General features: G+C 40.2%; 1 protein-coding gene across 1 annotated transcript; it reads right to left on the bottom strand.

The window, feature by feature from the left end:
* Nucleotides 1-421: 421 nt before the first annotated feature.
* Nucleotides 422-26,409, bottom strand: ARGLU1 (arginine and glutamate rich 1). Its single transcript, XM_042979949.1, has 4 exons — nucleotides 25,844-26,409; nucleotides 17,558-17,783; nucleotides 15,177-15,260; nucleotides 422-1,240 (listed from the first exon to the last, which is right to left on the bottom strand). The coding sequence occupies exons 1-4, from the start codon at nucleotides 26,188-26,190 to the stop codon at nucleotides 1,076-1,078; spliced, it is 822 nt and encodes a 273-aa protein (XP_042835883.1). The 5' UTR covers nucleotides 26,191-26,409; the 3' UTR covers nucleotides 422-1,075.
* Nucleotides 26,410-26,438: the final 29 nt, after the last annotated feature.

A 26,438-nucleotide genomic window follows, 5' to 3' on the forward strand; every position in this document is an offset into this window, starting at 1 on the left:
CTACCTTAGCCTTTAGTCAACGTACAAAGCTAAGTTCTTTCTGATGGCCCACTTTGAAAATAATCTAAGGTTCTATACATTTTTAGAAGCATTTTTCTTGCCTTCATTAAGTATAATTTGTGATCATAGTATTTTATATCCTAAAACAGAGGCACAGGATTGAGAATTTAAATCTTTTTCTGGGTGCTTACTCTTTCTTAAAGGTAATACTGACGTCTTAATTGCCGTAGCAGCATAAGTTAGGTATTTGTAAAAATAGCCATTAAATACTAATACGTGAGGATATTTAATGTACATATAAATCCTATTTTAAAAGTATGAGGAAATATAGCATGGTTCGATTCCTAAATTGTTGACCATCAAAAAGTAAACCACCCTCTTTAAGACTTAACAGAACTTTAAAAAAAATTGCTTCAACATATGAATTTAAGACTTTACTTTATTCAGCAAAATCATTTATTTACACAATGGGGAATGCTGGTTTGATTTTGTCAATGAAATAAAAACAAACTGAACAGAGACAATACTGAACTGTATATATAGTTTGTGCCAGAGCTGACCAACTGTTTCCTTACCTGTATCAGGAGCATCAAGGACACTGGTTTAACAATACACCACACAGGTCCAGTAACACCCTGGGAGCTTCCAATGCAATTACCAACTTTTTCTTTTTTTATAAATATATAAAAAAACAAAAAGTCAGCAAAACCAGCATTATGACATAATAGACAGAGTAGAACTCTGAAGTCAATGGGTCAGTAAAAACCTTATCAGACCATCCAGTTTACCAAGTGATCTGCTCTCCTTCAGACCATACTACAGAATCCAAACAGATGAAAAATAGATCCCTCTTTAGAAGACAGCAATGATCTGATAAGGATTTGACTTAATGGAAGTTAAGGGGGGAAAAGGAATGCAGAGCAGAGCCCCTATTAGAACAAGCTAACTTTTCCAGATTTTCCAAATTAAAAAAAAAACAAAAAACAAAAACAAAACAAAACAAAAACCACTTCAACATGAAGCTACCATACAAAGTTTTTCCATTTTTCTTTGTAAAAAGTTCAGAGTTTGCAATTTAATCCTGTGTTTTTAGTGAGAAGGACAGTTTGGGCCTGGACTTCCCTTTGCCCAGGATAATTTTTTGTTCTTCTTTTTGTTGACGTTGTCGCTCTTGTTCTAGTTTCATCCTTTCCTCATGAATCTTTCTTTGTTCTTCAACAATTCTCAACTGTTCCTCAGCCTGAAAGTTAAAAGTAAACATTAAAACTTCCAAGAATTTCAGGTCTTCCATTAGTAATACTGGGAAATCAGGTGACACAGGAACATACATACTACAGTATGCTTAATAAAACTCACACAAAAATTGATAAAGGAAAAATTATAGCGGAATTAGAAAAGAACTCCTTATTAATTCTGCCTATTCTTTCTTTTTATGAAAAATATATTTAAAAATTGTAGAAAAGCACTTGCACATTTTGAAAATGGAAATTTGTAAAAATCATATCTTGAAACCAGTATAGATTTTGTCCTAGTACCTATTTTTATCCACATCTTCAGTGAATCAGATTAACAGATTGTCAATTATGAACAAAGGCACCGATTTCTTCAAACGGTTAAGTTCTCTACCAATTACTAGAACTAGATTTGTAATTAGAAAGACATATAAAAAAGTTACACGAGGGACACCTGGGTGGCTTAGTCAGTTAGGCATCTGTCTCTTGATTTCAGCTCAGGTCATAATCTCATGGTAGTTGAGTTCTTGGCTGAAAGCTCAGAGCCTGCTTGGGATTCCCCCACTCCCGCCTGTCCCCTGTTTGCATGCTTGCTCTCTCTCAAAAAAAATAAATAAATAAACTTAAAAAACAAGTTATAGGAGGGGTGCCTGGGTGACTCAGTTGGTTAAGCGTCCCACTCTTGGTTTCAGCTCAGGTCATCATCTTGCAGTTTGAGTTTAGGCGTCGAGTTAGGCTCTGTGCTGACAGTGCGGAGCCTGCTTGGAATTCTCTCTCTCAAAAGAAATAAATAAGCTCAAAAAAAAAAAAAAAAAGTTACAGGGAAAAAAAAAACCTCTGCTGGGGCTACATTATATTGTCAACATGCAATCAAGAAATACTAAAGACCCCTTTCTCTGGAGTGAAAAAAATTAAATACCCTTTTCACCCGCTGATTATAACATGCTTTTCGTTTTCAAATGGACACTGGAATAATTAACTTTTGTGGTGACTTCAACTCCTTCAGTCTTAAGTAACCAACTCGCTTCCTGTGTTGTCTATATGTTTCCCCTCTTTACCAAAAAATTCCAACCATTCCAATTCTCCCTCCTCATGGTCTCTCTCCTTCAGGTCTGCTTCCTTACTCCCCCAGCCCCCCAGGTGCAAGTCTACCCCTCCAGCACAAGGGACATTAGGCCATGTGTGCTGGTGACTCTGGTGGTCACGAACGGGAGAGTGGCTCCTGGCATTTAGTGGGCAGAGGACAGGCATGCTGGTAAACATCCTACCACGCACAGGTCAGCCCCCCACAACAATTATCCACTCCCAAATGTTAATGTGGCCAAGGTTGAGAAAACCTGCTCTAACCCTTTGAGTTTTTGAATCTCAGTGATCACTGTGGTCCCTTCTTTCCTATTTGATCTTCATCCTAAAACACTCACTGCATCCTGTGAATGCTTTCCTATTTCCAAAGTCAAGTCTTAAAGTCACTACTTCCATCTCCATTATTTTTCTACTACAATTATTTTCTAGATGGTCAGAAACTCCAATTCTCAATGACTTCCTTATTCATTCTTCTGTTCACTTGAAGTCTTTAAAATTTTTTTTCTCTTCCCACATATTCTTTCATACAAAATACAGTGGTTCAAAACATACATTAAGGCTCCGGGTGTCTGTGGCTCAGTTAAGTGTTTGACTCTTGATTTTGGCTCAGGTCAAGATCTCCTGGTTCCTGAGATAGGGCTCCGCACTGACAATATGGGGCCTGCTTGGGATTCTCTCCCTCTCTGCCCCACGCACGTGCACGCTCTGTCCCTCTCTCTCCAACTGAACATTTTTTTTTTTAAAAACAAAATATTTAAGGCTCTCCACCCTGATCAGTTCTGTTTGTCTCCACTGATAGGTTTTTTTTTATTCTGAAATAGTAACATTCAATGTGACTGAATTACAAGCTTTTCAGCAGAACACCGGAAAGATGATGGACTCTGGTATGCAGCATAGAATGTTTAAAAAAAAAAAAAACCCTGACATTTAAATACATAAGTAACACAAAGAGGTTTGTTTTACTTTAAGATGGTATGGGTGTAGACTAAAAGGCAGAAGACAGATGGTGGGACAAATCCACTGAAATCAAGTGAAGGGCAAATGGGAGGAAGATCAGAATTAAAAGGTGGGAATTTGGGGGCACCTAGGTGGCTCAGTCAGTTAAGCGTCTGACTTCAGCTCAAGTCACGATCTCACAGTTTGTGGGTTCAAGCCCCGCGTTGGGCTCTGTGCTGACAGCTCGGAGCCTGGAGCCTGCTTCAGATTCTGTGCCTCCCTCCCTCTCTGCCCCTCCCCCGTTTGCACTCTCTCTCTAAAATAAACATTAAAAAAATAAAAAATAAATTAAAAAGTGGGAATTGGGTCAGTAGGCAAGATGGAAACTCCAATGGAGAGGTGAAATAGATCTCTCTCTCAGACCTTTTCCCTAAGCTCCGTTTCTTAAGCTACAGCACACTACAGGACAGAGAGAGCTCTTCAACATGTCCAAGATTTAGAATCCTCAAAACTAACCCTAAAATAAATCAGCCCTCTCTACTACCTTCTCTATTGCAACCCATATTCTGTAGCTTTATCCTGTCTTCCCTGACACAAGCAAATAGCCAACCAGTTTGTTAATCCTCCCCTTATATTCTTTTCCATTACGTTCTCTCATCTAGAGCCTGTCCTCCATTTCCACTGCCACCACACCAGCATAGGGCCCCACATCTTCTTAGAGACCTGAAATGGTTTCCTCATTCCCAGTCTTTGCCCTTCATCCACCATCCACCCTACAGAACACTACCAGTTTTGGGAACATCTTTCTGTTCTCTCATGCTCCCAAGTGATCTCCACCAGGTGTGGAATATGGCCTAACTTCCCCAATTAGCACACTATTTAAGACATTCTATAATCTGGCTCCAACTGTGTGTCTGCTAGTATCTCAAATTATGCTTGCTTTCTATCTTGCCTCCGCTTCTCCTACACTCCTGCCATTCTCTCCTCCTACTGAAGTCCCACCTGTACATCCATCTCAAATCTCCACTTTCGTGCTTAGACTTTCACTGATGATTACAAGAGAAAAGAATTACCTACTTCTGTTCATCCTCAGTAATAAATTCATATGCCAATTACTTTGCCCAATTTTAACAAATCATCACACAATTGGGGTAAGAGCCTGGCAAGTACAATTCAATCAAAGAATAGTAAAGAATCTTACTTTGTGTCCATGTGCTTGGGAAACCCTTACCAATATAAACACCCAGATTCACTGCTGCCTATGGTTCTAACTCAGCCCTCAACGAAGCAGATTATTAGATCCTTAAAGAGTGAAGAGTTTGAACATCACAGCTTCACCCTTAAGAGAAATCTAATTAAAATTACACACTATTTTTCACTGTATCATATTGACAAATTCAAAAGTGAAATACGAAATACTAGCTTATGAAGAGTACTATGGCACTACTTACCAAAATTTTATCTTCATAATACTTTTACCCAGAAAATTAATTTTCTGGAATATCCTATAAATAACACTTGCAAACATGCAAAATTGAACAAGGTTTTTTAATGCAACATAGCTTGCTCAAGACTGTAGAAATCCAAAATTCCCAAATATGGGACTATTAAATTATGCAAAATCTATGTAACAGACACTGTGCAGGGGCACCTGGGTGGCTCAGTCAGCTAAGTGTCAAATTCCTGATTTTGTCTCAGGTCATGATCTCAGTCATGAGATCAAGCCCAGGCTCCGAGCTGGGGTGGGAGCCTGCTTAAGATTCTCTCTCCCTCTGTCCCTCCCCCACTCACGAGAGCACATGTGCACTCTCAAAAAAAAAATACTGTGTGGTTAACAAAAAAAACCACAAAAATAGGAATCCCTACATACTGAAATGGAAAACCCCCTAAGTTATACTGTTAAGTAAGAACAGCAAAGTCCCAAATAGTTATGTATAGTATGCTATTTCTCTGCAAAAAGGGGAGAATAAAAATACATGTGTTTGTATCTGCCAAAATATGCATTTTAAACTCTGGAAAAATAGACAAAAACCATAATTGAATATATATTTTGGAGATGGGAATGAAAAGTAGGTGGATGGGGAAAAAAAAGAGACAGAACCATTTATTTTTCTAAAAAATAAATCTGAATGATGTGATCACATACCTAAATTAAAATGAACAAGATTTTTAAACTAGTTTCCTTCATTAACAGGAAATACTGATTCTGCACTGAAATTGACTTTATTTTTTAATGTTAATTTATTCTTGAGAGAAAGAGAGACAGAGCACAAGTCGGGGAGGGGCAGAGAGAGAGGGAGACACAGAATCCGAAGCAGGCTCCAGGCTCCGAGCCGTGAGCACAGAGCCCTACCCGGGGCTCGAACTCATGAGCCACGAGATCATGACCTGAACCAAAATCCAAGACTATGCCACCACCCAGGCACCAATGAAATTAGACTGGGTAAAGAAAGTTTCAATGTCATCCAGATTTACAAATACAGGAGACGGAAGTGCATGTGTGCAGAAGAGGGGCTGCAGTCTCTCTGGTTCTCCCTTAGTGCTGAGCATATAGTGCCTACTGGAAGTACCTGATAATGAAATGACTTTTAAAAATGAAGTGAGCAGGTGAATATCCTGTCTTTACATTCAAATGTTTATACTTTGTTCCACTACAGCTTTAAACTAAGCATAAATGTTATTCAATTACACCAGAGCAAAACAAAACAAAAACCAAAAAAACCAAAAAAAAAAACAAAACCAAAATAACTAGTCGAGCAAAACCCAAAACCATCAATTTTAATATAGTGGTTCTCAAATGATGAAAAACTGGTTTCCTACCCCATCCATCTGTGAGGTTTGACCCTACACCTTATTTGCTAGGTATTCTAAACCCTAGCCTCCTCTGCAATCTGATACGCCATTTCCTTCCCAATGCCCCTGGAATATCCACTACTCCTCCACCCTTCTGTTGTTTCAAATGCATGCAAAAGAAAGAACTATTCCAGGGGGGTGGGGGGATGTACACGTGTATTCATACAGAAAAACAATACCGAGCTCTCCTACAAGGATTACACATGGACGTCACGGAGGCCCAAGAGAAAGCCAACATCCACCATACTAGAGCCATGAAAAGAGGGTGGGCCTTCTTAGCCATTAAGTCCAGGACCCTCACAAAGGTGGCTTTCAACCCTGTACCTCACTGGGAAGAGTGACGGGTGAGATAAAATACATAAAAGCAAAGTATACCATTCTAGAAGAGTCTATTTACCCCTTCCAGTACCTTTTGTTCCCCCCTCTTCTACCCAGAGGTCCCAGTGTCCTTATTACAATTGCACCTTTCTAAGCATCCCCCACCTACACGGTCTCTAACTGTACATTGGGGTGATCCCTAGCAGCAGTTTTCAGCAAATAAGGATGCTGAAATCTACTAAAAATACATATGAAATTTAACGAAATCTTAAAATTACAAAGAGAGAATTACTTGTTATCAGCAGTGATTATGGGAATGACAGGCAAGAATGAAAAAATATTACAATTAGGAAATCATGCCACCACTCAGAAATGTGGATTTCTGCATTTTAAACTTCCCAGACACACATCCTGTTAAACTCTGCCATTTGTAACTTTAATTCTTTGACTCATCTTCCCCCCGTAACAAGTGTAATGTTTATCCCACTCTAGATAAACAATGCATAAAAAAAACATTAAAAAGAAATTTGTAGTAATTAATTCTGACCCTTAACAAATTACGGATCAGTAAAGTTTTCCGAAATTATTAACGTACAAGGTTAAAAAAAATAACATACCAGGATTTTTTAAAAAAGTAATCCCCGGGGCGCCTGGGTGGCTCAGTCGGTTAAGCGTCCGACTTCGGCTCAGGTCATGATCTCACGGTCTGTGAGTTCGAGCCCCGCATCAGGCTCTGTGCTGACAGCTCAGAGTCTGGAGCCTGTTTCAGATTCTGTGTCTCCCTCTCTCTCTGCCCCTCCCCTGTTCACGCTCTGTCTCTGTCTCAAAAATAAATAAACGTTAAAAAAAAAAAATTAAAGTAATCCCCCCCCCAATGGCAATTTGGTTATTCTGCTACCTAATGTTTACAGTGTATGCTATAGGATATTAGCTACCATATAAAGAGAATTCGTATCACTCCTTCTAGCCCCTTTCCTTTGCAATTCCTCAGTTGCTACACCTTTATAATCTTAAATATATTTTTGGAACGTCAACATTACAGAACATCTCCCAAGATCCCGTATTACTTAAAAGTGGACACAACTGCTTCAAGAGGGAACTGATAGCCGAGACTGGTACGGGATACTCGACACAAAAATCAGTGTCCTCCAGGGCTCAGCAGAGACCACTCTAAGAATACTGCCTAAACACCAATCTCATACCTTCAGGATTTTAGTATTTGTGTCCTAACGTGAATTCATCCAGATGTGGTTCTTTTAATCTTCTATACCCTAAGTTCTCTTTTCTTTCAAGTCAGTGCTTCTGTCTGCCTTGGCCACTCATTCCCTTTTGTGGAGGTTTTCTCAAGTGCCTGCTGATACCTGGCTGTCAGCATGAGATCTTCTCCGGTTCCCACACCACATTTTCTCCTCTTCTTTCTCCTCTTCCTTCCTCCGGGCACTTTTATCGCTCAACCAGGTTTACTCTCTCTTTACAGTTTCTCCTACCACCTTACCAATTCCAGCCCCATCTTCTGACAGGCTTTCAGTGGGTTTCTGGTTGACTTTCTGTCCTTCACTCACACTATATAAGGCCAATTCAGTAATATCCAGAACATTTTCCAAATACTGTTGCCCAAAATACACTAACACACTCTTAAATGAGCTTTTTACCTTATCAGTTGAAAACAAGCCTCTCCCTGACTAAACATTCTTCCATTAACTCCCCATCACTTCGTTACAAATTAAAATATTTAATTGACATTTACATTTGGCGCCATGCCGTCCCTGTCTCTCTTAACACGTGTAAATACATCACTATTAACTGAATATATCACTCAGTCCTGTGCTCTCTCAACTTAGATGTGCTCACTCTACTTACTATAAATGCCCCATTCCTTTTCCATTTGTATTAGTTTCCTGTAACCACTGTAACAAATTACCACAAACTGTATAGCTTAAGAGAACAGAAATTTACTCTGGGAGCAAAGGAGTCCAAAGTCAGTGTCACTGGAACTAAAGGTGTGGACAGGGCCACCTTCCTTCTGTAGGCTCTCAGAGGGAATCTGTTCCTGGCCTCTTCAAGGCTGCCAGGGTTTCTTGGCTTGTCTATGCACTGCTCCAATCTTCAAATTTCTCTGTGCTGTCCTCAAGTCACCTTCTCCTATACGAGTGGAGTCTGCTGGGAGTCTGTGAGCCCTTCATCACGGTGTCCTCCCCATGTCCTTTTCGGTCCAAGTTGGCAGTGTTTCTGCTGACACAGCATCCTCACAAACCCTGAGGGTCTCCCAAATCTGGCAGGCCACTGGACAAGATGCTCCCCAACAGATCTTTCCTGGATAATCTCATTTACTCCTGGTGTCTGCTACTATAAAGTGCCTGAAGGAACTTATGAGTCACAGGCATAATCTCTTCAGCCCTAGCAAATGGTTGTCCAGCCACAGCCTTGGCTTTCTTTGCAGTTTTTTAACAGGAATCCTCCTGACTTTATAGCATCTTTTGTAATCTAGATGGGCTGAAATTTTCTCCAAACATCAACTGCTCATTCCATTTTACTTATCTGTTCTTTCCTCTATCTGTTCTTGAACTTTACTATCAACAGCCAGGGGAAGAAACCAGACTGTACCTTCAACACTTCACTTAGAAATACCTTAGTTAAATATGCCAGTTCAACACGTAGAAGTTCCACCTTCCACACAATTGTAGGACACTACCAGGTTTCCTACCACTATACAGCGAGGACCTCCTTCCCTCTAGTTTAAAGTAACATCCTCTTCCTCTGCTTCTGAGCCTTAACCAGAAGCACCTTTAAAGTCCCTATTTCTACCAACGGTCTTTTTTAAGGCCGTCCAGGCATTTTCTATCATGTGCCTCAGATTTCTTCCAAACTTTAACTGTCCAACTCCAAAACTACTTCCATATTTTTAGGTAATCAACTGGGTATGTCCAGACAACATAAAACTATTCTGGAGGCCAGAAGTTCGAAATCAGTATCACTGGTCCAAAATCAAAGTGTCAGCAAGGCCCGCTCCGTTAGGAGGCTCTAGATTGAGAGTCTATTCCTTGCTTCTTCCAGCTCCTGGTGGCTGCCAGGATTCCCTGTCTCCTGACCACATCACTCCAATCTCCAAGGCCAGAATCTTCAAAGCTCTCTCTACTCTGTCTTCAGCTTCTCCTGTGTGTACTGTGGTAAAAGCCCCCTCTGCCTTCCTCTTACAATGGTTATGTGGAATGGCTTTTAGGGCATAGTGGATAAACTCCCCAAGATTTTTAACTTAATCATATCCACAAAGACTCTTTTTTTGGGACCACACAAGGTAACTAGTGTTACTAAAGTAACAGGAGATCAGGACACAGAATACACAAATAGCTTTGTGTATGTGGGGGGGGGGGGGGGGGAGGAGCGCAGGGAGGTATTTTCCAGAGATATCTCTTAATTGCAAAGTGAGCTCTGGTTTAAGTATGTGGAACACATTTCACATATAATCAACTTCCAAACATGGTACAATTTTTTCATTTCTCAAAAGAGAGAGGTACAAAGCGTTAAGCATGATGAACATGGTAAATCTCCTTATTTGGCAAGTGGGTAAGGAAAAACTATTTTTTTCTTTGTTAATTTGAGAGAGAGAGAAAGAGATCGAATAAGTGCGTGTGCAAAGGGAAGGGGCAGAGAGAGAATTCCAAGCAGGCTCATGGTCAGCATGCAGCCAGATGCAGGGCTCAATCCCACCACCCTGGGATCATGACCAGAGCCGCAATCAAGAGTCAGACACTCAACCGAGCCACCTAAGCACCACAAAGAAACTGTTTTTAATATTAAAGAGAGGAAATACACTGTAGATCTCAAACTTATGATTTGCATATATTTTAAAAATTCCAAACAATGTTTCCCAGTTAAAATCAATTTTTCCTTTTTATCAGCATGTTTATAATTTTATTAGAAACTGTCCGTCTGACTCTTATTATAGTTTCAGTATTTACTCACAAATTAACCAGATTACATTTGACTACCACTTTCATCCACCCATGGATAGTCTGAGGGTCATGTTTTTCCTACTGCTCTAGCCTCCTGCAGGGACACTGAATTCCACAGCAACATCTATCACTTTTCTTAGTATATTTCCCTTTCTAAATAAGTAGGATTCATACACATTTCAGAACAGTATCTGGGCTTTTCCCAGGCACATCACAAAAAACTTTTGTGAAGAGGAGTAAAAAAAAAATTTTTTAGTACTATTTTTAACATTTTTAAAAAAAATCAAAAATCTCCATTGTACTAACAATACCCTTTCAAATATCTGAAGACAGTGGTGCACTGCCAATAGTCAGGCAGAACTAGATACCAATCTGCCAAAAAGCCAAGTCCAGGCAAGCCAAGACACGTGTCAATTCTTCCTTGATTTTATTCATCAAGCATGTCTGTTGGTTAATATGCTTTTGCCTCCTTTTGGACAGATAAAATCAAATATCTTGACAAACAATTTGGAACGGATGTGAGCAAAAACTACTCCTGGTCTAGAGTACCTAACATGAATTCTACATGAGAGAGCCCATGGGGCTAAGCTAATACATTCCTTATTACAGTCATTACTGTGATCAATCTTTGAACTTTTGTCATAAGGACCTACTTAAAAGTTAGTCAAAGTGTGGTTTAAATTTACTTTCTCTACTAATTATTTTTATGTGATCATGAAAGTGATGTATGTTAGTTGTAGAAAATATAGAAACTAGAAAAAAGTATAAAGTTACATGTAAGTGTACCAATTACAGATAACGATTCTTAGCATTTTTTTCCCATCTACTAAACCGTGCAAATATACTTTTCAAATTAGCAGGATCATAATGTACACGTAAGTTCTGCATTTAGCTACTTCCCCTGGATTAACAAATACTTTGACTAAAGAAAAACCAACTGTATAAGTGATCTAAAAACCTGTGAAATTTTCACTATTCTAAATAATAAAGGGAAAAGCTTTTTTTATTAGTTTATTTGTATCTGATTCACTTTTCTCAAGATAAAATTCTTAGACACAGAATTAATTAAAGGCTCCTGATATTTACTGATTCACTGTTATTTTCTAAAATGGTCACAGCCATTTAAACTCCCCAAATCACCACATAAAAAGGTCCCTTTATACCTTATCCTTGCCAACAGTTGGTGCTAATGAGGGAAAAAAAAGTCTTTTTCTACTGGTATTTAGCATTAGAGGAAAAGAAAGGGGGGGAGGGGAGTCCTTTGTTTTGCTACATTGTCAAGAATTTATGAAGGCACTTTTCCATTCCACTTGTGTGAGTGAATCCTCTTTTAAGTCTCTTTTCTTTTTCTGTTAGGGAGTTGGTCTTCTTTACCGACTTCTAAGAAATCCTTGTATTATTCTCTCAAGATTACAATGTTTAAGAAATACCCTTTGGGGAACCTTCTCTCCCCACCCTCCTTTAATCTGCTTTCGAACCTCATCTACCATCACTTACCTCACCACCTTCTTGACTACACAAAAAGCTGGTTCACTGCTCCGGCCCATCCCACTATCCCAAGAGCACCTACACACTCTTGCCTTTATTCTAAGGCCCCAAGAGGCCTTTTCCCTGCTTCATTTCCTCACACTCCTGTCCCCATCGTAAGTGCAATTTCTAACTATCCACAGAGGCCCAGCTCACACGATCTCTTCCAGGTCTCCCTAGAGACCTGGGCAATGATGTCAATTATCACACATCACCCGTTCCACTACTTAGTATTTTCGTATTATTAACTTTTCTTGGAATTGTCCTTGTCTCCACAATAAGTACATTAAATACTTTAAGAGAACTTAACATCTTACCAATTGCTTTTTACACCTAACAATATGGATTATGGATTGGCTGCTCCCTCTTCTCCCCTTGCCTTCTAGAAGCTAAGAATGCTTCCCATTCTTCTTGCTATACAATGAACCGGTCCACATTTCTAGCATATTAGGTCATAAAAACAAACAGAACTGTTGCTTCAACAAGATAAACCAGCACTACTGACACACTCAGGAAAAGTCCCGTGCTATCTACAACATGGGCATATTTCCCTAAGTATCTATTCTTTTAAAAAGAATATATTCCAGTAGTATCTCCCAATAAATGTGTGAAAAGATGAAAGAACTTGCCGAAAACTGAGAGGATGAGGAATGGACAAAAACGAAAGTCTCCGTACGCTCCTGGCATCTTTATGCAGTAACATTCTGTCTTTTCCTACACAAAGGATGTGCTAGTTTCCCTGCAATAGATGATGCCCAACAGAAACAAATAAAAATTTTCTCCAACACTGACAATTATTTCTCGAGCTTCCAACATTATCATGCACAGGAAACAAATGAGTTATGTGCAAATTCTTACCAAACAGTCTCAAATGCAAACTCTTTTTTTCTCCAAGATATCTTTTCACGAAAGTTGTACTGATAACATGCAATGCACAGTCTATTCTGCCAAATCCCAATGTTCCAGAACAGTGCTGGTCTAGGTATGATCCATGAATCAGCAATAGTCTGCAAACCATAATGGATCCATAACAAGATATGTAGAAACCAGGAGTGTTTTAGAAGCTTTTACAGCCACTTGATGTCATTTTTCTAGTAATTCATCTTAATTGTATTTTGCAAACATAGTCTGAGACAAATTAGGATTAAAAGACAAAAACAAAAACTGGCCAATTACCACCACTTGAGAAGCACTGCTCTAGAATAAGCTTGCTGATCTTTTCCCAGTAAGGACACACCGAAAGTTATGTTTTTTTGGTTTGTGTGTGGGTAAACAAAGAAAACTGCCAAAAGAAATATAAAGCGCCAAGTTTCCCTAGGCACCAGACAGCTACCTTGGGATCAGAAGGGATCCTGGCAGGGCATAAGCGGAGGAACTGTTCTAGGAGTCATAATCCGGCATTCCAGGCCACCCAAAACTGAAGTCACCATGCTATCCAATCTCTTACCACAGTCTAAGAGGGATTCCCCCCACTTCGTGATGCCGGTACAACATTTTCAATACCAGCTATACTGTTCCATCCTTCTGGAAACATCCAGGCCCTACAAACCACACTGTATTTACCTTTCAGAAAAGCTCAACGTTCAAGACTCAAATGAAGGTTCATACTTTCCATCTTCCTTCTTCCTACCTGAACTGAGATTTTCTTCTTAGCATCACTAAAAAAGCACGATCACGTACTCATTAATGAGCAGGTAGGGACAGACCTCAGAATGACTCCTCATCCATTTCACTTTCATACTGCTTGCTCTACCTTAACAGATTTTAAGGCCTTTTCATTGGGAAAGGCAGGATTAAGTCCCTCCCTTTCACTATGACCTTTACAATAACCAGGATGGCCATGTGCATGAAGAATCCTGGTGTCATCCTCATTAAGTTGCTTAGTTACTTACTTAAGTTGCATTAAGTTACTGATATTTCCAGTACTGGCTTTTATCTGGGGCATACCACCTCTTAAAAGATTATGCCTTAGAACCAACTGGACCATAGTTTTAACTTTTTACACTCTTATCAATTACGGGACACATTATTTATGATCCTCCTTCACCCCTACTCTCATTGGGATCCACTGTCAATGAATTACTTAGACCAACTCAGATCTTTTTGTGCCTTTATAAACAGTCACAAAATTTTTTTTTTCTAAACCACTTAACGAGAGCTTACAACTTGCTTTTATCCTTCATGTGACAGTATGACTTCGCAGCAAATGTCTTCTCAACACATTTCTAAGTAAACAAAACTTTTCTAAGATGTCTAGAACCAAGAGTCCCTCCTGGGTCATGTCTCCATTCCTGGGCACGAACTAGCACTCATTCTCCGTTCATCCTAAGTAACTTCCCTTCCACCTGATTTAGATTCTTACTTCAAAGTAGAATTCCTATATGCCACTTTCATGAGGCAAAGAAAGTTTTTCCTTTAATGCCTGTCTCTTCCTTTTGTTTCCTGGATTTTTTTGTATCCAGTCATTTCATTCTGTTTTTTTCCTCATACTGAGACTGCTTCAGAATATACATTTTTAATGGAAATCCCTAGGCCACCCAAAACTTTATCCTACTTCTTTATTCTACTTTAAGTGCCAGTCTGTGCTAAAAATAAAGAAACATAACAAACAAAAACCTCTGGATTTTTGTACTAAAAGAAAAAAAAGAATTGGAAGGAAAAACAGAAACAATCACAGATTAGTATTTTTCTATTTTCAAAAGATGACCTCAATGTTCTTACACTGGCTTCTTCACTAATATTTCCAATTGTTCCTCACCCCCGTTTAGATCCGTATGTCATAATTACTTAAGTCTCTGTATTCTTCGCTGGATTACAAACTTGGAATAGGAAATTATGAGTCTGGCACACTATCAAATACAGACTCCCTGCATACTATACCCAGTAACTGGGTGGGAACAAGGTCACTCGTGTGAAGTGAAATGCTGCGTTTGAGTTTAAATACTTCCAAGCTTTTGTTTTTACTATCCAGGCAGAAAAATGTAAATGAGGTGAAGAGAGAAAAACTCTGGGACTGGGGATAGTACAATTCTCCCAGGAGCCCTGTTTTAAATGCAAATTTCAGAATGTTCTCCAGAGTTACTAGAATCTCTGGATTGCCCCCAGATGGATTCCTCTGGAAGACACTAGCTAAAATCTCATGAACCATTCCTGCTCTTGCCTCAAATCCCTGCAAACGGCCCTGAGAACTAAAAAATGTGTCCATGATAAAGCACAAAATCATCCCACAAAATCTGAAGCAGCAAAGCAAATAAAAAATGCTTTTCACACATACCAGTTTGGCTTGTGCTTCTGCAATTTTTCGGTTATTCTCTTCCAGTATTCGCTCTAGCTCCTCACGTTTTGCACGTTCTTCCTCCTAAAGGGGAGGACATGTTAAGATGTTAGAAAAACAAAATGTTTATTTTTACTGATAAATATTTACTAATCTTCCTCTGAACTTTTTTGAGCTGACTTAGAGGGCAGCTTTATAGCTACCTTCTGTCTGACAAATGATAAACTGTGCAGCCACTAAAATTTGTTTCTAGCACTAAATTTAAATCATCCCTCCCAGTCCAAACAGCAACCGACTAAACCCTCCCTAATGATAGTTTCCTGGCAATTATTACTAATACTTTAATATCACACAAATCAACAAGGACAACTACAAAACTGGATAGTATTTACCAAATTAAAAAAATAATATATAAAATATAAATAAAGTGAATATTTGTCTCACCAATTATGTATACCTACGTATTCTTTACCTATACTCCTTTAATCAGCATTAAAAGTTGAATATTTACTGTCTTGTCCAGTGTCCTGCAGAGTGTGCTCCTCGGCTGCCATACGCGCCAGCTTCCTCTTTAAAATGATTTGTACTGTTAGCTTGGCAATACCTGCATCAGCAGCTCAACCATTTATAAAGAAACAACATACAAGGAAGGCTGAGCTGAGGAATGCAGATGTTTATGGTAAGAAGGAACAAAAAATGTAATTCATCATTCCTAAGGCAAACAATTAATAAGAAAAATACATTTACTGTTAGTGAAAAATACAAATGGTAATCCATACTTCATGGAACTAAGGGCTTCTTCCATGGGGAAAATGGACTTAACATTCAGATGTTGACAATTTCTAAAGGCAGCTTATCTTGTCATCTACAGTCTGAACTGAAATTCAGGAATCCAGGGGGTGCATGGTCCGGAAATAAAATTCTGTAATTTATTTTTTATTGGAGAATTTAATGAGATTTTATAATGCAAACTATATGAAGATTGCTTGATGGTTTGGGCAGTGTTCAGATCACAGCATACATATTCAAATGATTTTAATATTTGGAAAGACTGTCAGAGGGTTGTGTCCGTGTAAAAAAAAATTGTTAATACGAAACAAAAAGCAAACGAAGAGAAAAAAATCTTCCTATGATTAATAACTCGCTACAAGACAGCACCATTACTCCAAAATTATCTCCATTATTAAAAGCACTGATATAAGTAAAATTTCATACATTCAATTGCACAGTCTGTGATAGCTACCAAATATAGACACGTGTATCTAAAGACAGCACAAGGGAGAATGCACTTGAAAAGCTAAGCTTACTGGAAAACAAGAGAGATTTAGTATGATGCCAACTTGCCCATACTAATGCCAAGATTAACAATGATAGGAGACATATATTTTGAGTCAAATATTTAAGTTCGAGAAAATAGAACCACAGGATTTTCTATGGCACGCACCAATGGAATTCGTATTCATTACACAAACTATGTCAAGGGACACTCAGCACTGTAAAGTAATTTGCCTTGAGTGTTTCAGTGACTTTCGACAAGTTTTAGGAACCTGGAGTAATCAGTGCAAATAAGCCATAAAGCTTCAGTAGCAAATTACTGTCTCACAGAAAGACATTTTCAACTTCTGCTCCAGCTGCTGATAAAACAAATCATGTGTTTAGCTTGACTCCAGACAAGGACAACCTGTTCCTTCATAACTCTCTAGAGAAAAAAAGGAGTTGTTAGTAGATACTAAAAAAAGTGGATGAATACTCTGGACATTTTTCCTAAAAAGATTCTTTGAAACACATTAGGAAAATGGAGGGAGGGCCTTATGATCAGAATGCCAGAATTAGTCCATTGTGTTGAAGCAGGATTTGGGGGAGGGGGTGAGGGATAAAAGAAGGAAAAAAAGAAGAGCAAGAAAACCTATTTATCAAAAGCAGGTGCTGTCACTCAATGTTAGGCCCTGCTCTTTGTAATCTGACTGAAGGCAAAAAGCCTCTCACAGTCTAGGCAGTAAGAATGATAAACAGAAAAGAAGAATACGTAACCACAGGTGGATTTTTAACCTTTTCCCTTTACCACTCCCTGTCTCCCGCCACCCTCCCAAAAAAGAATGTAAGTCCTGCAGCCATGGCAAAAGTTTCAAACACTTCTCAAATATGTAAGCCAGTTCCGTTAAATCAAAAAGTATCCTTGAATACGTTTTATGAAAAGTAACTTTTAGATGTCAGTCAGCACTTCTGAACAGGCTAAAAAATTAACTTTCGCAGCAATGTTAAGTTTAGATGAGAAAGGAATTAGTCTGTATTCCATCTCTTTCTGAACTGAGCAGGAGGCACACCCAACACTGAAAGTTTTGCCATGGACTGTCTCTACTTTCCAAACGACCGAGCGTTACCTCTCTGGCTTTTTGTGCTGCAAGCTCAGCTTGTCTCTGTCGCTCGAGTTCTTCGAGCAACTGCTTTTCCATGATGCGCTTGGCTTCCTCCACCCTTCGGAGAACTTCTCGCTCAATTTCATCCTTCCTTTTCTCCAATTCTTCCTCTACCCTTTTGGCCACTAATTCTTCCACTCTTCGTGCTGTTTCTTCCTCGATGAGTTTTTCTTCTATTTCCTGCTGCCGACTAGCACACAAAGTAGAAAAAAGTGACTTAGATGTCAGAAGTAAACATAAGAATTAAAACTAGTTATACGTCTGCAAAACATTCAGCCTGATTCTATGATTTTATAATTCATCTGGGTGCAACACTCCAGGAAATACCAAGATGTTCAGGGATACAGAAACTCCAACAAATATGAAATCATGTTTTGGTTAGCTTTCACTTTCTAAATCCAAAATGACTCAACAAAGAGCTTAATTCATTAGTTTTAATTTAAGAACTGTTAAGAAATCTGAAACAAGAAGTCTACTTTTTGTTACCAACTTTATAACGAAAGGACAAAGTGCATGCATTTACTCATTTGCCAATGCACTCAGTCTAAGGGTTGAGCTTCAAGAGAAGTCAGGAGAAAATACTATGTAGCAAGCAATTCAGACTAAGTTCATCCCCTGCCCCCCACTAGCAAAATCAGAAGAAATGCAGACTCAAAGAGATTCAGACTGTGAAGGCAATGAAGCTTTTTCTGAAAATACAGACCAACTTAATTCAGGTTCTGAACCTAATACCTTTCAGCGTACCTTCTTTCTTTGGTTAACTCTTAATTAAAAGCTCTTCAAGATGTGGGAGGGTAGATGAAAATATATTGACAATTCTAATAAAAAGTTTAATGACGCATGATACGGTTTAAATTATTTTAATCCCATCTAGATATTATAAACCAACTTATTTACTCAAAAAAATCAAATTCTGCACTGAAAATACTGACATTTATCAAGGCACTGTAGTGGACACCCTGTACATTTTATACCAATGACATCCAATATGGTCACGTATCTAGTCTGAGTTGAAGATCAGTACAGTATAAAGAAAAGACATAAAAGCTCTTACAAATATCTTTGATTACATGTTAAAATGACAATATTTTAAGAAAGACTGGGAATGTATTAAAATTTCACTCGTTTCTTTAACATGGCTACTGGAAAATTTCATTGTACATATGTAGCTCATTGTATTCTGAGACAATAATTTGTACTGAATTAATAATAAATTCAGAGGCTTTGGAAGTATATCTAAATCCTAAGAGGCCAATTTATTATTATTAATGCTTCAACTTTCTCACAGCCCATAAAATTAAATACAACCTGTAACCTTTATATCTTTTGATGACTCATAAATATGTATGAGCCAGTCATTCAATTTACGTGTTTAGTAAAGACTTTATAGTGTCTAAGTGACCTTTAAACACCCCAATCCACTTCAACTAAACTGTATTTGGGGGGGGGGGGTAATTCAATTCCCACTCAAGTGCTTTTATTCTCAACTCCTGTTACTTATTCACAGTGATACCATACTAACACCAATGTATCTTTAACATTCTGATTCATTTCAGTTTCTGCATTTATAACCTCTTATGCTTTTCTGACAAGGAGATAGTAACTACTTGAAAAAGCACAATTATTTATTCGAGGTTCCAGACATATGCATCCCATTCTGAAGACTGTTGCCTGTTTCTTAAATATTTCCTCCCAACACTAAATTATTGATTTTTATTTAAAAAGATACAAAAGCCTAACATATAATCTAAACAATGCTCCTTTTCCTATTCAGTAACTTCCAATAAAATACAGTTTAAGGTAGTTTCAGTAAGCTTTTACCTATAGCAGCTCAATAAAAGAGAATAGTTATCTATCCCAACACTAAAATGAATTGCCAGACATACCTCAAGGAAACCAGGCAGGGATTTTAAGTGGAAATTAAACTACATTTCAAATATAAAAATTTTGTTTCTTTACCTCATCCAAAGAGAAAAATATTAGGCTGAAATAAGCCTGATAACTGTCAAACCTAGATGATGGGTGTATTAACGTCATAATATTCTTTCCACTTTTGCAGAAGTTGGAAAGTTTACACAATGCAAAGTTTTAAAAGTATACACCATTCACCACAAACAAACTTTTGCTAGTAAATGTAAAGGAGCCTAAGAAGAAGTTCTCTTTTAAGATGTCAAAAATGGTGCAATTCAACTCTAAGGACAACGTAAAACAGTTTCAATTAAAACAGTCCAAAGTAAAAAGCAGAGAGAAGAATGGAATAAGGCTTTAGGTTAGCTCATCACTAGCAAAGTCGCCAAATAACTTAGGAATTTTGGAAAGATGGAAGAGACCTGATACATATTCAGGGTTTTTTGTCAAGCAGTCTGTAAGTAATAGCAATAGCACAATGGCTAATGGGGTCACATTTCTGGATTTAGTACAGAGAAAATAAGCCTAAATAAATTCAGTTTATTACTTACAGCAAAAGCCAGATCAGCACAGTGTCAGCTGTTTCTGGTCCCACTCATGGACACCAAACCAGAGGGGACAGGTGACATGCAATACAGGCATAGGCAGTGGGCTGTTTTGCTGCTAAGGAGTCAATTCTAAGGGCAGCTCAGCGGTTTTATAGCCCAGAGGGGAGGGCAAGTGGAAAGTCCCAAGCTCAAATGAAACGGAGAGGATGAGAAAAGGCCTTGTGGAGTTTCTCACAAGGCTGCTTATCTCCCTTTGTTCCTGGAGGAAGCACAGGACACACCACTGTGACTGTAATTAAGCCTTGCTGCTGTGTTCCACGTGGAGACAGGCAAGGTCAGGGCACCACAGCAGAACTGTTCCCTACAAGTATTATCAACAATATAATTTTTTGTTGTTGCTGCTATTCTTAGTAGCAACAATCAGAAAAAAAAATTTTAAGTGATTTTTCAGATTTAGCACTGAAAAAAGTTACTCTCAGTGACGCTTCAATTCCCCTCTCCCCATATTGAATTCAGAAAAACAATGGGCACATGTACAACTGAATTAAGCAGTTCATCTTTACTGACAAGTTTATTATCATTATCAATGATAAAGAGGTAGAAGGCTAACTTTCACCAGGGGCACTGAAACTTTCTTGGGGAAAAAAAACCCAAATACTTTTGCTCATTAGTATCTTATAAAAAACATTTCATGTCACTGCCTATCCACTCCTTAAAACTTTAAGTTTTTATTTATTTGAGAGAGTGAGAGTGAGAGTGAGAGAGAGAGAGAGAGGGAGAGGGAGAGGGAGAGAGGGAGAGGGAGAGAGGGAGGGAGGGAGAGAGGGAGGGAGGGAGAGAGGGAGGGAGGGAGAGAGAGAATATGGGTGTGTGAGCAGGGGAGGGGCAGAGAGAGAGAGAGAGAGAGAGAGAGAGAGAGAGAGAGAGAATCCCAAATCCCAAGCAAACTCTGCGCTGCCAGAACAAAGCCCATCGTGGGGCCTGAACCCAAGAACCATGACCTGGGCCGAAATCAAGAGTCAGATGCTTAACTGACTGAGCCACCCAGGTGCCCTACTCCTTAAAACTTTTGCCATAGGAGTTGTCACTTTCCTGATGTTCTTTAGTGACTGACTCTAATCTCTTCCTCAGGCTCCTCTGCTCAATGTATTCCCTTGCCAAGAATTTGTGCCAATGTTGAAAGGGCTGAATCACAATCTTCAAGATTTCGATGGTAGTATGTATAACACTAGGTCCCCATTTTCTCCATGCCTCCATGCTTTCAGGTATTTTAAAAACTCCAGTCACCACCAACTTTAAAATGGTAACTATTAAAACAGTAAGGGCCCAGCAATACAGCACTGTTAAACCAGAGTATGACTCTGAACATGGCAAATGGCAATATTATTTAAAATATTATACAGAAATATTTTAACGTGTATGAACTCAACCCTAGGAGTTTCCTTCTAAGTGCTTCATAACATCACAGCAAACAGCATTAATTCAGTACTGAATAGGCACCAAATACTGTGCCAACAGCTTTATACACCATGTCATCAGTTACACCTCTGATGATTCCCAAGGCATAGGAATACTTTACCAGCTGGGCTCCAGGTCACTGCATTTTGCTAAGAGAGGACTCCTAACCTAGGTAGACTCCAAAGCTCATGATCTAAGCCCTATAGTACCCTACAAAGGCAAAGGCATGCAATAATATTTACCCAAATCATTTAAAAAATTTATAAATTTCTTATCAACATCAGCTAGATCTTATGCCCTTATCCTTTGTCTTAAAGCCATAAGTGTCCCCGAAATACAGTTCCACATACTGAATTTGCTCATAAAAGCTGTTCTCTACTCTCACAATGAGCTCGTCAAGTACTCTAAGGATCACTCATATAGATCCCAGTTCAGCTTAGATACTTTAATTCAGAAGGCTCTCAACCTGTCATGCAATTGAACACTAAGCATATTGAAACCTAGATTATAACAGGCTACAGTAAATTATTATAGCATTAACATTTTCCGGATTTGCTGCAAGTTATTTTACAACTGCCTATTTTTTCAACATGCACAGTGAATACAACATGCACAAAGCCATTTCAAAAGAATACATATGAAAATAAGGAGAGAGAACCACACTAAATGGTTGGGACACAGGGAAGAGGTAGAACTTCTGAATTCAATTTTGAAACATGTGAACTAGCTATTCAGAAATGAGAAAAAAAAATTAATGCTAAGGTCTACCTTTTACTATATTAATATAACTCGTAAGAGCACTTCATAAACTCACCAGGCTCAATCTGGCTGCATTTCGTAAATTATATTACATTATGTACGGAGGCCCATCATATGCCAAGTATGTCTAGATACTTTAAATGTGCCTTTTTTTTTTTAATGTTTCATTTTTGAGATGGGGGGGGGGGGGGAAGAGAGAGTGTGAGCGGGGGAGAAGCAGAGAGACAGGGAGACACAGACTCTGAAGCAGGCTTCGGGCCCGGAGCTGTCAGCACAGAGCTGGATGCAGGGCTCAAACCCATGAACTGCGAGATCATGACCTGAGCCGAAGTCGGACGCTTAACGACTGAGCCACCCAGGCGCCTCATAAATGTGTGATTTCTAATCTTCATAACGAAGACCAGTATCTTCATTTCACAAATAAGAAATCAAGCTTACAGGTACGTGATTTATTCAAGGCTTCACAATTGTAAACAGCAAAGCAATCTGGTTTCCATTATTACCACAAAATTAGTTAAGCCCAACAGAGTATTCAAATTTTGCAGTCTCTCCCCTCCCATGGACCCTTTTCCAGGTACAGGGACACTACGCTCTCTGTTGTCTTCTCTGCTTCCAGCAAGCACTGGTTTCTTCCAACAAACATTCCCTAAGGTCCTCTCAGTCCTGTAAGCCAACTGCTTTTTTGCCTTCACACACTACCTGGGTCGTTCTATCTACTCTCAAGGTTTCCTCCTCAAGGCTTCAGTCTCCCATATCAAACTCGCATAAACTCACTATACCCAAGTGTTAAAGTGCCTACAGTGGAAGTGCCAGTTGAAACTCCCCTTGACCGTTCCTGTCTGCTATCTATCAGGTTTCTGCCATTTTAATCACCGTCTGCCACACAAATAGTTCCTTAAACATTTGGTGCCCAACGTGCAATAGCCACAATATAAACACGAGAACCAATATTAATGCTTTATTTCCCTTATGTTCCAATCCAGTTTTATTTGCACTGTTTCCTAAATCTGTCCTTTCCCATTCCAGCAACCGCCCCCTCACTACTCCTGTGTGGTCTTACTGTAACTAGTTATCTATCCTACACAGCATTCAGTGCTGTTTTGGGGGGGCGGGGAGAGACAGAAAAAAAAGAGCTCATCCCATTTACCTCCTCAAAACGTTTCCTGTTTCTAGGATGAAATCCAAGCTCCTTAACATGACTCCTTTACAAGATTCTCAGCCTCTGTTTACCTCCCCTGACTAAAGAGACTCCATGATGTTAGTACTTATAGAACTTCCCGTGTTTTACCTCACTTGTAGGCCATTCAGCCCCCCTCCCGTCTTTTACTCTGGCAAGGGCTGAAGGGACTCTGTTTTGGTCCACATGTACCTTCCTATGCCTTGCCGGACAATCTCATTTCTATCTACCACCCATTCCTTAGGAGGACGAAGGTGTTTACCCATCTGAGATGCTTCCTTCTTACAGTCACATCACTATCACTGAATTTACCACACTATTATTACGTACCCACTTAGCAGTCTTTAAGCTTCTTGGAGAGGGGTCAATTATCTGTATCTCAGCAGCACCTAGCACAGTGCCTGGCACTATTAATTGCTCGAACCGTATTAGCTGAATGAGACCTGTAGACACACAACTACTTAGGCCCATTTCCAAGGCTCTAAAACCTAGGTCTTTCCATGGTTTCCTTTGTGTTCTATCTAAGACATTACACAGTACTGAGGAGTACCTACTGCATGGCACACAGAATTCAATGTACAGGTGGCTGCTCGCTTTGCCCCTCTTCCCTTCATAAATGCTAATGGTAATCTGCTGCTTCTGCCAACTTGGAACTATATAGCTCTCCTATTTTCTCTTTTAATCCCTGGTTTCTGTCCCTGCTATTCATGTGCAGCTTGCTAACCACCTCTAATTATTCTCTGCATACCAAGTTCCCTTTTATTTTTCCTACAAGTCGTAGCTTTTTAGAGAATGGCAAATAACTTCTCTTTGGACACCTGTTTTCACGTGGGAAAATTATCTGAGACATGACTTAATTTTTAAAATGTTCATCTGTTGACATTTATTTGAGAGTTCATTTTTACAGTTAAGGATCTTGTTCTATACCAGAAAAACCCGGATTCTATATAATCAAGGTTTGTTGCAAAACAATTACTTGTATGTATCTGATGTTAATATATGTATCACCGACAGCTCTACATAAAGGAATAATAAAGACACACAGCAAATAGCTCTCCAGGTACTGCTTCCTCTGTAATATTAGTCAGTGCCCCAGTCCCATAAATCTTAAAAACTTTTCTCCTTAGAAACACACTCTGCTGGAAAAATCTACATAACGCAAAGCCAACTGCAGAAAAATTTCAAGCCCTTAAACAATCAGTACATATTTCTGTCTCAGAAAATTCAGGTAATTCTCCTACCTCGTGTGCACTTTCTAAACACCGACGGGCTGAGGAAGATGGCTGGTTAAACACAGACAGTTCACATCTAACACTACCTTTCCAACTGGCTTTGAGAAATGAATACCCAGAGCATCAGGGTACTATGGTCTTAAACCAAAACCAAACCCAAACCCTACATTTTAAAAACAAAAGATGATCAATTTGGAATTATTTGTACCTACTCTTGGATCTAAAGATACATGAGAGGTGACTCTCAGAGATACTTTTACCCCAACAGTATTTCAAGTTGGGGACCTCACTGTGATCCTGATTTTCCCTACATTAAGTTCCATACGTGAACAATGCAAAAATAAAAGCAAATATTCAAGTGTCCTCTACCACAAAGGAAAACAAAACGCAGGATTGCACCTACTTTTGCTACAGAGGAATATAAAGCCATATAAATGAGAAGTATAAGGACGGAGCAACTTTGATAGGGATGATAGTTATGCAGGTGAATTCAAGTGTCAAAATTCATCGTACTGCAGCCTCAAGGTTTGTGCACTTTATTTTTGCAGCTCAAAAAAATAACAAACAATCAAAACCCGAAGGGGCTCGAAAAAAAAAGAAAAGCAACCGCGACATCTTTAACAAAAGGAACTCACTAACATAAAATGCATCTTTGGCTGTACTGTTGGGACCACCAACAGGGTCTCATTTCCCGAGAAGCCCTGCCAAATCGAAGCCCCGGTACTAGAATGCCCTGGCCAGCTGCAATTTGCATCCCAAGGGTTAATTCTTTCCGGCTCCACTCCCCCCTCCCCACCAGCGGGCCCCAAACGCTCTCCATCCCTTCTACGGGCTCCCTTATCCCACGCCCTCACTGGCCGAGGCAGCGCCTCTACCCCACTCTGAACTCCACCCCCTACTTCCGGCACTCTGCTCCGCTCTCGCGCCAAAATCGCTTTCTCTGCTCCAAGCCCTTCCTGCGCAAGCCCCGGTATTTCCCAGCCCAGCCAACTCGTGGGTCCGTCCGGCCCCAGGCTCTCCGCTCGCGCGGGCTGCAGCCTCTCGGGCGGGTTCCTGCGACCCCTCGACCCCCGCCCCCCCCCGCCCCCCTCACGCCCCCACTCGGCCCACCCAGCCCCGCCGGCCCCCACCCGCCAGGCTCCCCGCCCCTCCCCCCGTGGCCGCTCACATTTTTCGCTGCCGCTCGAACTCCGCTTTCTTCTCCTCCTCCTCTCGCTTCTGCTTCTCGTCCAGGCTGCTGCGCTTGCTCACCGTGCGCCCGAAGATGTCGATGCGGTCGGGCGGGGACGAGGCGCGCTCCCGGTCCCGCTCGCGCCGGGACACGGCCGTGTTGGTGGAGCGCGAGCGGGACCGTGACTCCCGCCGCCGGTTCCGTTTACTCTCCCGGGACTTGGAGCGCTTCCGCACGCGCTCCTTATCCCGGGACCGCGACCGCGACCGGCTCCGCTTCTTGTTGTGTTTGCTGCTCTTGGTGTGTTTGGAGCGGGACGAGCTCCGGCTCCGAGACCGGCCCATCCTTCCGGGCGACGCTGTGACTAACCGCTGGCCTGGAGCCCCGCACGCCTCCCACTGCCCTCGCTTCCGCCTCTGGACGCGGGCTGGCCGTCCTATCGAGGCCGGAGGAAGGAAGGCCGTCGGCCAGCTGACTTTATACCGCTCTGTGAGGTGAACGGCCGCCACGAAGGCCGCCTCCGACGACCAGGCCGCAACGCCAGGAGTTGCTAAGATGGCAGCCGCGGCTGCACCGGCCGCCCTTCCCACAA

The sequence above is a fragment of the Panthera tigris genome, chromosome A1, assembly GCF_018350195.1.
Source record: "Panthera tigris isolate Pti1 chromosome A1, P.tigris_Pti1_mat1.1, whole genome shotgun sequence".
NCBI classification, from domain to species: Eukaryota; Metazoa; Chordata; class Mammalia; order Carnivora; family Felidae; genus Panthera; species Panthera tigris.

Excerpts from the sequence above, each read along its gene's own strand:
- ARGLU1 (XM_042979949.1), bottom strand. The coding sequence starts at position 26,190 with ATGGGCCGGTCTCGGAGCCGGAGCTCGTCCCGCTCCAAACACACCAAG. Across the intron at positions 15,261-17,557 it reads CAGCACAAAAAGCCAGAGAG|GAGGAAGAACGTGCAAAACG; the intron begins GTAACGCTCGGT and ends CCTCCCCTTTAG. Across the intron at positions 1,241-15,176 it reads CAGAAGCACAAGCCAAACTG|GCTGAGGAACAGTTGAGAAT; the intron begins GTATGTGTGAAA and ends TTTAACTTTCAG.